General features: G+C 31.8%; 1 protein-coding gene across 3 annotated transcripts in view; it reads left to right on the top strand.

Annotated features, from left to right (window-relative positions):
* LOC135122714 (cytochrome P450 6k1-like) overlaps positions 1 to 11,616 on the top strand; it is a 50,769-nt gene extending 39,153 nt beyond the window's left edge. For all 3 annotated transcript variants that reach the window (XM_064047091.1, XM_064047092.1, XM_064047093.1), the window contains exons 5-6: positions 10,417 to 10,516; positions 11,292 to 11,616. In XM_064047091.1, the coding sequence (XP_063903161.1) occupies positions 10,417 to 10,516; positions 11,292 to 11,464 (273 nt within the window). In that variant the 3' untranslated portion in view covers positions 11,465 to 11,616. The remainder of the gene's footprint in view (positions 1 to 10,416; positions 10,517 to 11,291) is intronic.
* Positions 11,617 to 14,502: the final 2,886 nt, after the last annotated feature.

Below are 14,502 nucleotides of genomic sequence, written 5' to 3'. Positions count from 1 at the left end.
GAGCGGCAATGTCTCAATATTTACCGTATGGAGAATTTGAGTTTGTAGAAAATTTCAATATAGCTGATATCTTAGATACCCCAGAAAATTCAGCAATCGGTTATATTATTGAATGCGATTTAGATTATCCAATAGATTTACATGAAATTCATAGTGATTTACCATTAGCTCCAGAGCATATGATACCGCCCATTTCAAGATCTAAACTTAAGAAGTTATTGTTGACTTTATATCCCAAGAAAAATTATATTATTCATTATCGGAATTTAAAAATGTATACAAAATTTGGTATGAAAATAAAATGTGTACATCGTGTTATGAAATTCAAACAATCTGCGTGGTTAAAGGAATATATAGATTTAAATACAAAACTTAGGCAGCAAGCAAAGAACGATTTTGAAAAAGATTTTTTTAAATTAATGATTAATGCTATTTATGGCAAATGCATGGAAAATGTAAGAAAACATCGCGATATTCGATTGGTTAGTAAATGGGAGGGAAGATGGGGAGTTCGTTCTCTTATATCTAAACCAAATTTTCACAGTTCTGTTGTATTTGACGATGATTCAGCAATAATCGAAATGAGTAAATTAGAAGTATTTTTGAATAAACCAATTTATGTTGGTTTTTGCATTTTAGATATTTCTAAAACTTTTCTCTATGAATTTCATTATGACTATATTAAAAAAACATTTAAAAATAATGCTAAGTTACTTTATACCGACACTGACAGCCTAATTTATGAATTTCACGTAGACGATATATACAAATATATTAAGAAAGACTCACATCGATTTGATACTTCTGACTATGATTTATATAATATTTATGATATAGAACTGAAAAATAAGAAAGTACCAGGTTTAATGAAAGATGAAAATAACGGTAAGATTATGCTAGAATTTGTGGGTCTCAGATCTAAAATGTATGCATATAGAATTGCAAGTGACGATTTCAATAAAAAATTAGTTAAAAAATCCAAAGGTAGTACAAAAGCATCACTTAAAACAATAACGTTTGAAAATTACAAAGAATGTTTATTTAATAATCGAAGTTACGAAAAATCACAAAGACTCATCAAGTCCAAACATCATACTGTTTACACAGTAAAACAAGAAAAAGTAGTTCTCAGCCCAAATGATGATAAAAGGATTGTCACAAGATTTGCAACGGATACGAAACCTTGGGGATATCATATTTCGCACGTAAGCTAAAAAAAGTGGGGATTACCATATATAAGCAATTAAATTTCACAGATGATTTATTCGATGTTGGTTATTTTATGATTACAACAATGTCTGACTTGAGACAATTTGTTGATTTACAAGCATTTTGTGCATCCGAAAATGTGTACAAAACATATCTTAAAGCCGCTGCGAGTGATCGAACGAAATTAAATTTATTCCTTCATCTCATCGATAAAAAAGATTTTATTGTACCGGACGAAGTGTTTAAATGGATTGCCGAAAGTGAAAGTGACTTTTATACACTTGATATTTGTATTCTGCTACAAAGAAAACAATGTGTCGATGGTTACATTGATGCATTTCTACATGTGTGCGAAAGAGACCAAATTGAAAATTTAAATTATGCTGCATTGGAGTTTTTGATGACCACCAACTATTTGGACAATACTCTAACGTATAAATGCTTTATTTATAAATTATTGAGTGATAATCGCTGGCAGAATCTTGGAGATATATTTTATCCTGTTGAGAATATCCGGAAAAATTACCGAAGGATCGACCAGTGCGTGGATGAATTTATGTGTCGGGCTGCGTATTTGGCAAACCATAAAGCGCTCAGTACTTTCTATGAGTCTTTAGAAATAATAAATTACGATTCTTTCGCATTTCAACCTTCTCAAAATCAGGAGCATCGAAGAATTTTCAACTGGATCAAAAAGAACATTGTCAAAGGAGAAGCCAATCCTGAAATACCATTAGGATGGACTGAGGGACCGGATTCAACAAAATGGCCCTCGATTAAGTTAGATGATTATAAGAAAACTTTACATGTAATTTCTGGTAGCCATGAATAAAACACACAGAAATATGTTATATGTAGTTTTATTTACCCCCAAACATAATAATAATACAATAACAGGTTAAATTATTTACAACACTCTGACGACATCTTGTGCAGGGATGTATTTTACCATTCGGTCGTGAAGAATAAGACAGTAGGCTGTAGTGTCTGCAGGAATACCAGAGATCGTCTCAAACCACAAAGTGATTGTAACGGGGCCTCTCTTCAAAGCTTCCGTTTGTTTAGAACAGTCGATTACTATTATAGGCGTCTTTTCTTTAAATTCATCCTTATCGAATAATGGTTCGCTGGTTTGTTTGGATAAGAACGATGTCTGGAATTCTTTAAACATATCATAGAGAATTGCATACCGATTATTTGTGAAATCAACATTCAGGTTGTCGTAGGGATACATGGTATCATTAAGGTACAATTTTACATCTCTCAGATTACAATGATCAAACTGACTGTAGTTTTTCTTCAATTGGTTTTTTCTTCCTTGCTGTAATGCAAAAAGTATGTACTGAGGTTTTTCTAAGGAAGTTTTAATAGTCCAAGTATTTGTTATCGATTGTACTGGTGGAGCAAATTCATGTAATTCTTTACTTCTAAACATAATATCCAATTCCCTGTTGCTTCTTACAATATCGATTAATGCGATCCTTTCGGCATCGGACACGGACAAGTGATGCATTTTCCAGCATATTTTACTAAGTTCTACTTTAATTTTGTATTTATCATTTGAGGAAATTAAAGCATTCACATCGGTATTAGAACGAACCAAAACAAGCTCCTGTCTTACATTCAAAATGGTCTTTTTAAAATCTTCACAAAAACCAAAAATCATTTTTAATGGAATCGAAACTTCGAAAGTTCCATTTTCCTTAATTATATTCGAATCTTTTTTGGGAAACCATCCAGCATTCTCTAGAGCTACGCTTTCATTACTGTTATACGTTACATATCCTTTCATGGTAGACGCTAACCCAGGATTTCTAATACTATCCACAACGACTCCAGCAATTTCATATCTTATTTGATTAAACATCAGAAGAACGCCATTATTTACAAATTTGATTTCTGGTTTCTGTACAATTTCGTCGATTTCATTCTTCACAATAACCTTACCCTCTATATGCAATGTACTCAAATGTGGAAAAGTGTATAAATCTTGATGTTCAATAGGAATTCTTATTTCATCATCGTAGTTAAATGAACTGTTAGAATAAGGTAGGTGTGTATGTCTTTCTCCATAATAAATTGAATGATCATAGGCAGCTTTTTCGCTTACGTTTAATATTTCAAAATTCATTGCTGATTTATATATTCAATAAAAATATTATTTCAAGACCGTTAATCCTAGAGATTCAAGAAATTTACGATTGCCTAAAGTTAAACGTTTGACCCTTCTCAAAGGACTGACTGATCTCTTTTTCATTGCCCTACTTATATATACCGAATTTCGGTTTTTTAGATTTTCATTAAATATAATACCCATCACGTGACCTTCTTAAGATGCAACCGTACACCTACCTCTTCACCTCTGAAACTAACAATATTACCTTCTTGATCTGTTATTTTAACGATTATTTCATCTATTTGTTTCGTATTAATTGGTAGATATATCACATTTAATGGTCGTTCCACTATTTTGTAACCGGGTGGTACTGTTGGAAAAAATTGATGGATAACGTGAACGGGACTTCCGTTCTTGTATGAACCAGTTACTATATTGCAATAAACGCAAAGAGCATTTACCTTTAAAATTTTTGCTGGAAAATCTGATATATGAGTTTTATGCGCTTTCAGAATGGTATCCTTAAATCCCAATAAATTCCCTAACGAATCCTTTCTTGAAAAATTTATATCAAGAGTACATTTAACTTCCGATTTTAAAGTATTATTATTTCCTCTAATTATTAAGCTTGGTGTCAACATTTTAAATTTCTTTATTCTATTTCCGTGTTTGTCAATTTCGTATTGAAAATAATGTTCCATATAGTTTTTGATTTCTTTATTTAAATACGACTCAATGTCTTCTATCTCGTAAGAACCCTCGGGAATTTCTATGTAATGCTCTTTTTTGTCTGGTGTAAAAAAATAAAATTTGTTGTTATTGCTATCGATATTTGGAAAAGAATTCCAAGTAACCAAACTTTCTAATCCTAAAGCATAGTTATAATCTTCCAAGATAATTGGTGGATAGTATCTGCTCGAAAGTACAGAACTGTTTCCATCCAATGAGAATACGTTGGACATCGTGCAACTTACTTCGACGACACTAACAGTTCAACTAAAACGCTCGAATTTCAAACAATTTTATTTGTAGCAGTTATATAGGAATCTTAAACACAAATGTCCACAATTAATACTATTAAAAGTCTGTAAAGATTCATAATTATATACTATATTACAGAAACCGTTGCTTTGTAAATATTTGATCAGTTCAAGAGGTGGTCTCAAATCTCCATAACTATCAAAGTATATAACTTCGTTTCGAGTTTTTTTATAAGCTGTCCAATGTGTTCCAGGACCTTCCTTATTGTCTAAATTTAATATACCACACTCATTAAGGCGTACTTTATTTGGAAGTGAATTTTTCATAAAAACTCCTCTGAAGCGGGGAATTTTCAAACGCTTTACATATTTGTAAATGTCGATGTTGGTGAGAGCATGTTTTGGAATATTTATCGGGAGTTCTTTTGAAATTTTGATGGAGCTAAAAAAAGACCATATCCTCTTTTATATGGTTTCAAATATAATCCACTTCCTGACTTTCCTACAGCTATCGACTCCATTTTCTGATTGTGTCGTTGATTTTCTTTCAACTGTTCTTTAGCTGATTTAGCATCGTTAACAGCTTTTGCAATGGCTGCTGCGCCACCACCTAGAGATCCCAGAGCGCCTAAAGCGGCAAATATTGGTAGTAGAGGTAAAAATCCACCACTTTTCGGTATGGGTATTATACGTCTGTGACGAACAGGTCTCACTCTCTTTTTTCCTTTTGATGATTTTACTGCTCTCATGGCCACTTTTACAGCATCGTTCATATTCTTAAATTTCTTATTTTTTAAAGCAAGTCTGGCGGAATTTCTTAAATCATTAAAATTCAAGACTTTTCCACGTTTGCTAGTTTGTCTTTTGACTCGACAACCCATACCGAGTTTTATTTTAGCTTTCATCGCAGCCGCAACACCTAAAGCAGCAGCTTTTTCGCCCAAAGAAGCGTCCGAAGAACGTAGTCTAAGTTTCGCTTTATCTAACAGAACTTTATCGGTCTTATGTCGATTTTCCAAATCTTTATGTTCACCATAAGCTATATCGTGAAATTTGCAAGCTTCATCTAATTGATTCCGGCCTTTATCTCCTCTTGCTAATCGTTTTTCTAATTTAGTTCCTGGTCCACAAAAGTTATAACCGGGAATATGAAGTTCAAACGGTAATTTATTAATAACCGAATTTACGATCCCACGTCCACAATATCTCTTTCTGTAGGTCTCAATCCGACGACTGTTCCTTTTTCGCTTCGTAATCTTCATTTATACTCAAACTTTCGGATCAGCTAAACTACTAACGGAAACGTAGAAAAATTTAGTATTTATACCCCCCCACATGTCAGTTTCTTAATCAGATGTCGAAATGCGTTTGACACCTCAAAACCTCAAATTGCCGATAAATAATAACGATATCAAAATTAATAGTGGGAATAAAAGACATGGGGATCTTTTACCATCTACAGTAAGATGTATTATTGTCGGACCGTCTAACTGCGGAAAGACTAATGTTATGATAGGTTTAATCGAACATCCAAATGGTTTAAGATTTGAAAATGTCTATGTGTATTCTAAATCTCTTTTCCAACCAAAATATCAATATTTGGAAAATCTTCTAAAACCTATTAAAGGTATAAATTTTTATAGTTTCAGCAATTTCGACAATAACAACATACCACCACCGCACAAAGCTAAAACTAATTCTGTCTTTATTTTTGACGATGTGGCATGTGACAAGCAAAATTTAATGAAAGAATATTTTAGCATGGGACGACACAGAAATATAGATTGTTTTTATTTATGTCAAACCTACACATGTATTCCTAAGCATTTAATAAGAGACAACGCAAATTTTATCATTTTATTTAAGCAAGATAATTTAAACTTGCGCCATATCTATGATGATCATATCGGCACTGATATCTCATTTGATAAATTTAAAGAAATGTGTTCATTTTGCTGGCAAAACAGTTATGATTTTTTAGTAGTCGATAAAGAGAACGAAATTCGTAGTGGTCGGTTTAGAAAAGGATTTGATAATTTTATTGATCCATTTTCATAATTTCAGTCTATAGAAGTATGTTGAACATTCAACATGCCAGTTCCTGTAAAATATAAATGTCCAAAATGTGGAGGTGAAACAGATACTCCTAACTTACCATGTATATACTGCTACTATAAAGATCATATAAGAGATCATTGCAAAACAAAACATGTGCATCTGTACTATTGAATAAAGTATTTTTATAGAATGTTTGTGAAATTTTGCATAGGTATATAAGCCTATCATTCAAATAAATAGATACAGTTTATTTGTATTTTCGGAAGCCTTAGGAGACATGGATTCAAAAATATCAGATGTGGTTGATTTAAAAAGGAAACTGATTAAGAAAAGAAAAGATTTACAAAGAAAATTAGAACTAATTAAAGCAACTCAACGAAATGAAGAGAAAAAGTATGAACCCCTCACTAAACATTTGGAAACATTAATTGAGAGACGGAGTGAAAATCCAATAAAAAGTAATCAAGATGTGAAAACAAAAAATGTGTCGAACATTGAGCACAGTACACCTACAAAGCGAAAGTTAGAAAATACAATTCTGTCTCCTGTTCGTGAGAAAAAAACTATTGTTACTACACCAAAGCAAGCAGAAATTTTCACGCCAAGACAAAAAAGAATTGCTACAAAAGTTGCTAACCTTGTGAAAAGAATCGATGCCATCAAAAATGAAAAAGAAGATCGAATGAGTCCGATTAGTTCAAAATATGATGTTTTATCACAGGAAGATTTCGAAGAATCAATAAATAAAACAGATGCACAGGACAATGTGTTCCAATACATTCCCGAGGAAGACAATGATAATTATAACTTCAATGAGGTTCTTGAAAAATCTGTTCAGTTAAGTAAAAATTATATTAAAAACATCGTTGATACAGACGTTTACAACGAATATTTAAATGATTTTGATGAATTACCCAGAAAATATATTGACGAAATGCATCACGATGCAGAAAGTAAATTTGATCACAGAACAGGCGTAAGACATGACACTTTCTCAGAGAAATTTTATATTGGTTCGAAGGAGGTACAATTTATAGGTCCAGATATAAAAATAGACAATGAAATCTTTAAAGGGACTCCTGGAATTTATGAACTTATTTTTAAAAAGAAGCCTGTTCATTTTACTACGGAAGACAAGGAAATTTACAAAAAAATTTTAGAAAAAACCAATGCATATCGAAGAAATTTCGATGAAAATGATCGAATATTGGGTACAAGTTCGATGAAATACAAAAATATTATAGGACCATTATTCTCAACTCTCACGAAGTATAAAAAACCGAAGAAAGGTGGTCAAGTACTATTTAAAGAAGTAAACACAAATAAAGTTGATTATGTGTATTGGGAAGATCCAAATGAATTAGTTGAAAGACTGAAGTTGTTAGTCGCTTCCCAGACAGCAGGCCATTCGGGTCATCAAAACGAAATCGTTTCTATAATAGAAGAACTACGCGAAGCTAAAATTATTGCTTAATATGACTCTGGATAAATTCGGGCGTCATTTGTTAAAACATGCTAAACTTTCAGGTTCTATCGACAATGATATGATTACTATTTCAAACTATATGTTCTATAATCTGATATTTCGCTTCGAATCCGATAAAACCGTGGAAAACACGTATGTATTAAATTCTAAAGAAACGCACTATACGTTTCCTTTAGAAATTGGAACCCTTACAAAATTGAATATTACCATTAATGAAATAAATGTTTATGTAAATAACAAATTTTTTAGTAAAGAAGAATTGAAAGGATTTGTACTACGTAACGGTGATCGAATATCGTTCAAATATGCTGTAAATAAAACAGAAAATGTACCAAATTTGTTCGCAGAAATGATAATAAAATGTCCTGTTAATTTTGAAGAATCGTTAGTTAGTGCCGAGAAAGCACATTATATACATAAGACTGATAAAAATGAAACGCAAGAAGGTGTATGAGCCAACTCCCATTAAAAGAGATATTGTTGCAGAATTGCACAAACCCGTAAGAATTAATTTTAAACGACGCAAGGTTATAATAAAAGGTATTAATGAAACATTACAAGCAGATCTAGTGGAAATGATACCGTATGCTAAGATAAACAGAGGATACAAATATATACTTGTTGTTATTGACTGTTTCTCAAAATACGTGTGGGCTGTCCCTGTAAAGTCAAAAGATGCTCAACAAATCGCCACTGCAATGGAAACAATTTTATCCAAAATCGTACGGTTACCCAAAAATTTACAAACAGATCAAGGAAAAGAATTCTACAACGTAAAGTTTCAAAATCTTATGAAAAAATACAAAATTAATCATTACAATGTCTACAGTTTAAAAAAAGCCTCAATCGTCGAAAGAGTAAATCGCACATTAAAAAATTTAATGTGGAAAGAATTTAGTTTGCAAGGAAATTATAAATGGTTAGATTTATTGGCAAATGTGGTACATCGATATAATAATTCTTATCATCGTACTATAAAAATGAAACCGTCACAAGTTAACAAAAGTAATGAAAACGCTATTCTAAAAGCTGCTTATACTCAGATTAAAATAGTTAGCAATAAATCAAAATTTAAAGTTGGTGATAACGTAAGAATAAGTAAGTATCGCGGAATATTCGATAAGGGATACACACCCAATTGGTCAAATGAGATTTTCATAATAAGAAAAATTAATCTCACTAATCCCACCACATATTTTTTGAAAGATGAAAAGGGTGAAAACATTTTAGGTGGTTTCTATGAAATGGAACTATTGAAAGTTAAGCATCCAGGTGTATATCTCGTTGAAAAAGTTTTAAAAAAGAAAGGTAATCAACTTTATGTTAAATGGTTAGGATTTAATAACACCCACAACAGTTGGATTGATAAAAAAAAATTACATAGTCGCTTTTCTCTCAGTCAGTTGACATAATTGATACGATGAAGTTGGTTGTAGTCGACGTACAAGGTTTTTGTCTACCTGAATTCATTGTAAAAGAACTTGCGATTTACGATGGAATTAACACAATACACGAAACATTCAAATCTACAAAACAACTCAAAGAAATCGATGAAAGAACGAAGAAACAAGCTAGATATCTAGAACGTTATCATCACATGTTGAGATTTAATGACGGCTTCAAGGAGCAGATATCTGTAAAAGAAATTTTGTTCAAATACATCAAGGAATATGCAGTGGAGATCTTATATGTAAAAGGAAAATGTAAAGAAAATTACCTTAGGGAAACGCTAGGAAAAGACTGCCCCAAAATTGTGAACCTCGAAACAATTGAAGACTCTGTGAAATTATCTAAAGAAATCCCAGCATGTGATAAACATATTGCTAATAATAAAAAATGTTACTGTTCTTTAAACAATGCTAAATGTATTTACAATTGGTTGTATTCAAGGTTTCCTCAATAAATAATACTATATTAAACTGTGTTTTATTTAATCGCAACACAAAACGTCAAAATAACGAACGAAAAAAAAAAACTGTCAGGTGTGGGATTCGAACCCACGCTCCCTTTCGAGAATCAGAGCTTAAATCTGACGCCTTAGACCGCTCGGCCAACCTGACTATGGAAAAACGGGTCAGGTCGATCGAGTAAAAGGCATTGCCAAAACGTACAGGTCAGGCACGTGAAGTCCTAAGGCAAGTCAGCCAAGGCCAGCCCCGTGCAGCGACCCGACCTAAAAAAAAAAGAGGGGATAGATCTCGAGATGACCAAGGGCAATAAACGTAATTCCTACAGACGAATCCATCGACTTTTATACAAGTATAAAACGGAAGTGGGGATGCGAGATTGCGTCCGAGATCCCTCCCCGACCTAAACGAAAAGAGGGGATAGATCTCGAGATGAACGAGGGCAATAAACGACCAAGGTCGAGCAACGACTAGGTCAACGATCGCCCGATGAAAAGTAATGGGGGAGCTGGACCAGCTGGCAAGGTCAGCCACGTGCACCGACAAGCTCGACAACAAATGAAAGGTCAATGACCGCTCGATGAAAAGTAATGGGGGAGCTGGACCAGTTTGACCTCATTTGACCTGGTCTAGAACCCCCACTATATAACTACTCCAAATCCCGAAGTATATGATCCTATGAGATTTACCGAAGAAAACATGAAGACTAGACCAGAGTATACGTTTTTGGCTTTTGGATCAGGACCTCGAAACTGCATAGGTTTGATTTTTTTTTCTTAGTGAATAAAAATTAATAATACTTAATGAGTAAAAAATTAAGTATGCATTTTAATATATTCGGTGACACAATGTCTTCTCAACTATACTGGACGCAGGACCTATAAATAGTTTGAAAATGAAGCTTCTAATATATCTGTCACGGTAATTTTGCTGTTTTGTTGCTATTTGAACACTAAACTTTTTACTTTATGTATTGTCAGTATAAATGTAATGGTGGAAAATTTAACAACATAAAAGCGAAATAATTTCAAAGCAAACAAATAACAATACAAATTCCATAAAAAAAAAAGACTGGTAATAAAAGATAGGAATGGTCCTCGATAAATGTTTAACCTTATGTTTCATAATAGACGCCTTGCATTTTTCTGGCAAAAAAATTACTTTAAATTTTACATAATTGTTAAACTGGTTAATAGCAAGTGCGCATTTATTTATAAATTTATAAACATATCAAAATTAATTAAATTAAGTAATTTAAAGACATTAGAAAAAATTTATGCTAACAACTATATTGACTTTTAAATTTAAATTACTCTTTCAAGAGGTGATGTTGATGAAAACATAGTTCAAGATCAAGGTCCTTTCTTTTGTAAGCTACAATATCCTGTTTATTTTGCATTAGCATTTAAATACATTAGTTTGTGTTTCAAAATACCCCGTTATCTCAGAGTTAAATTCCTTGAATGAATCCAAAGTTTCACAACGTAGCTTCTATTTTTTCTCAATGCTGTAATTATCATTGTATTTATTTTTAGGTGCCAGATTTGCCTACGCCAGTTTAAAATCCAGTTTGGCAGCGATAATATCCAGATATGAAATCGAATTTTGCGAAAAAACTAAAGATCCTTTGATTATAGATCCTAAGGGTTTTCTCTTAGCGCCTATTTCAGATCTTTACCTTAAATTTAAAAAATATGATAAAATGTAAAAGTACTCTTAATGGTAAACGTAAGTTTTATGTGTAATGGCTTTTATCTACTTAATATTTTTTTACAAACTGTGTATTTTTAATAATAGTAAATTTAAAAAATAACATGAATGTAGAAGTTATTAATTGTTAAATAAAACAAATGTTTTGAATTGTGCTGTGCTTTTCTTCTTACTTTCACATACTTAGAAAATACTATACAAAAATTCTTCGATTGGGTTGATGGAGATGGTTAGATATGAACTGGGTTCATCACGACACACTAAAAATCAAAAATGATCTAAATTAAGGGATCGTTTCCTTCCTAAAAAATGCATAATCGTTCTTATTACGAGGGAGATTATTTATTTAATTTACTACCATTCTATTGTACCACGTATTGTTGAATGATTATTATTATCCGCCAGAATCACACAGATTTTAATTCGTAGTATCTCGTAAATCTCCCAAAATCTTTCCTATCACAACTTTTGACGATTATGAAACTAAATACTGCAGCGAAGAGTTATTTTGAGAAAATCAATAATACTCAGTGTAACTGGATAAGATAGAGTTTCTGAAGTACGGAAGTGCATTGAATCTGAAAAACGCCTACAACATTGGTATTATAATAACAGTAATTTTCAAAATTATAGTGTCATGAAATTTTCAAGTTACTCTTGTATTTCGAAATCTGCTTTTTCTTAGAAACGACACTAGTTTATCCTGCTTAGTAATAATGACATATTATTTAACCAATAATAGAAATAATGACAGATCAAAGTATAAATTATCCATGCCGACATTTAACAACTTTGCGTGAGTAATTACAATTTGTTTTAAAAGTAGGATCCTCAGGCATACAGTTAATTAATTTTTGGTTATTACTTTATAACTTTCAATCGCTTGTATGGCGAAAAATAGTTATTATAAATGTGGTAAATTTAAAATACATTAAGTAACATCTGTAGAAAAGAATAACGGAACTAATGGGTCAGGTCAGGTCACATGCAAAAGTTGGAGATATGGATTTTCAAACTTATGTTGCTATGTATAATTATTTCCATATTCTATTCTAACTTATCAATATCAATAGTCAATACGTATAGTATAATACTAATAACAACAAGAATTTCAAAACAATTAATAGTAAAATAACTAGTTTCTGATTTAATTAGTAAAATAAATTGCGTATTTCACTATTTTTTGAGACATCCTCTATACACAGTTTAACAAAACATAGAATATATTATTAAACCATAAGAGCCATGTTATAATACAAATTTCAAACGACATTCGCTTACTAAAATTTTGAGATAACATCATCATTTTTTGTAAGGTATGAATAGGTAAATTATTATAGTGATATACTCGTGAAAACCTCAAAGCATTTGCAAAATTTTAGAGCAAGCGGTTTCGTAGTCTCCAAATTAAAATGTATAATTTTATACTACAATTCTGTTTTTTTAAACCTACAATCATTTTGTGAAAAAGAGGAATCAAACCACTATATTTTATGTACGTACGTTTTAAATAAGATTTACTTTGCAAAATTCTGAGATGATGTGATGATGATTTTTGTTAGGGATGAAGATACAAATTTGATTTCATCACGATATTCTTCAAATATACCTAAAATGTCAATAGCTCCAGAAATAATCTGTCTAAGAATGTCCCCCAAAAGACAACGACAAACAACAGACATATGAGTACGGAAGACCTAATTTTCCCTATTCTAGGAGCTATGAAACTTTGACATGAATTTATCCGTTCCTCAAAACAACTGAAATAACAAATCTTGATTATAAATTACGGGAGCAAACACAATGCGAAAAATAGTAAATAAGAAATAAGAAATATCCTTTATTACACCTAATCGTGGCTGCTGAAAATTTTTAGTTTCTATTTCTTATCGCTTATTTATTATTTCTTGCATTGTGCTTGGACCTTAATATAGATTTATAGATCCAATTTTTTCGAAAAAGAGGAACTGAAAAACTGACTAAAAATGCCCCTAAGTTTTGTCTCTTAGGAATTTAGTAGAATTTACCACTGTAAGACATAACCAATTACTGATTTACTGTTTTTTTATCTTCCTAAAAATATTTAAACAGACTTTTACTCGCCCCTAAAGAATAGGCGAACAAAATTATAAAATTAAGGTTTGTGAATTTAATTTTTTGACGATAACCCCTATAAGCTAAAATAAAGATATCTGTGGTCTGTTAAAATGCAGGTAAAGACATAACGACATCAATATCAATTTAAATAGGTACAATGAAACACCAATTTTCGAGAAAACGGGTGGCGTCACCGTGTATAAGTAATTTTAAAAAGTATTAATGTATTCATAAACCACAAGCACTATTACCAAGCTTCAAGTAAAATATCTTAAAGGGCATAATACAAAGTTTCCAATAAAAATTAACAAAAATATTGTTCCTCACACAAACTTTGTCACCCGTTCTTGTTCTTAGGGCTGCAATCTCGAAAAAATCTGAAATACGTGTTCCATATTTGTGTTGAAGAGTTCCAAGTAAAAATGTATAGTAGAAATATTTTTCCCATACAAACTTCGCCACCACTTTTCACCCCCTTAGGGGTTGAATCTAGGAAAATGCTTAAATACGTGTTTCATTATGCATTAATACTAAATATCACGTCAAAAATTTACAATAGAAATATTTTTCGCATACAAACTTAGCCATCACTTTTCACCCCCTTGGGGGTTGAATCTCGAAAAATGTTGAAATATGTGTTTCATCATTTATGTGAAGAGCATTAATACCAAGTTTCATGTAAGAATTTAAATTTACAGCAGAAATATTGGTGCTATACAAGTTTTACCACCTCTTTTAACCACCTTAGGGGATGAATTTCGAGAAATCCCTTGTTAAACGATCCCTCCAGTATAAAAGAACATCCTCTACAAATTTCAAATTTCTATAATTAGAGGTTTGGGCTGGGCGTTGATAGGTCAATCTGAACATTGCCTTTTATATATACCTATAGATTTATTGGCCAAATTTTGAGATGATGGCATCAATTTTTTGAGAGGG

Source organism: Zophobas morio, unplaced genomic scaffold, assembly GCF_036711695.1.
Source record: "Zophobas morio isolate AGI-343-1 ecotype UQ-CSIRO unplaced genomic scaffold, CSIRO_AGI_Zmor_V1 ptg000005l, whole genome shotgun sequence".
In the NCBI taxonomy this organism is placed as follows: domain Eukaryota; kingdom Metazoa; phylum Arthropoda; class Insecta; order Coleoptera; family Tenebrionidae; genus Zophobas; species Zophobas morio.
Note: the sequence above shows the minus strand (reverse complement) of the source record. Positions and strands in the feature narration are given on the sequence as shown.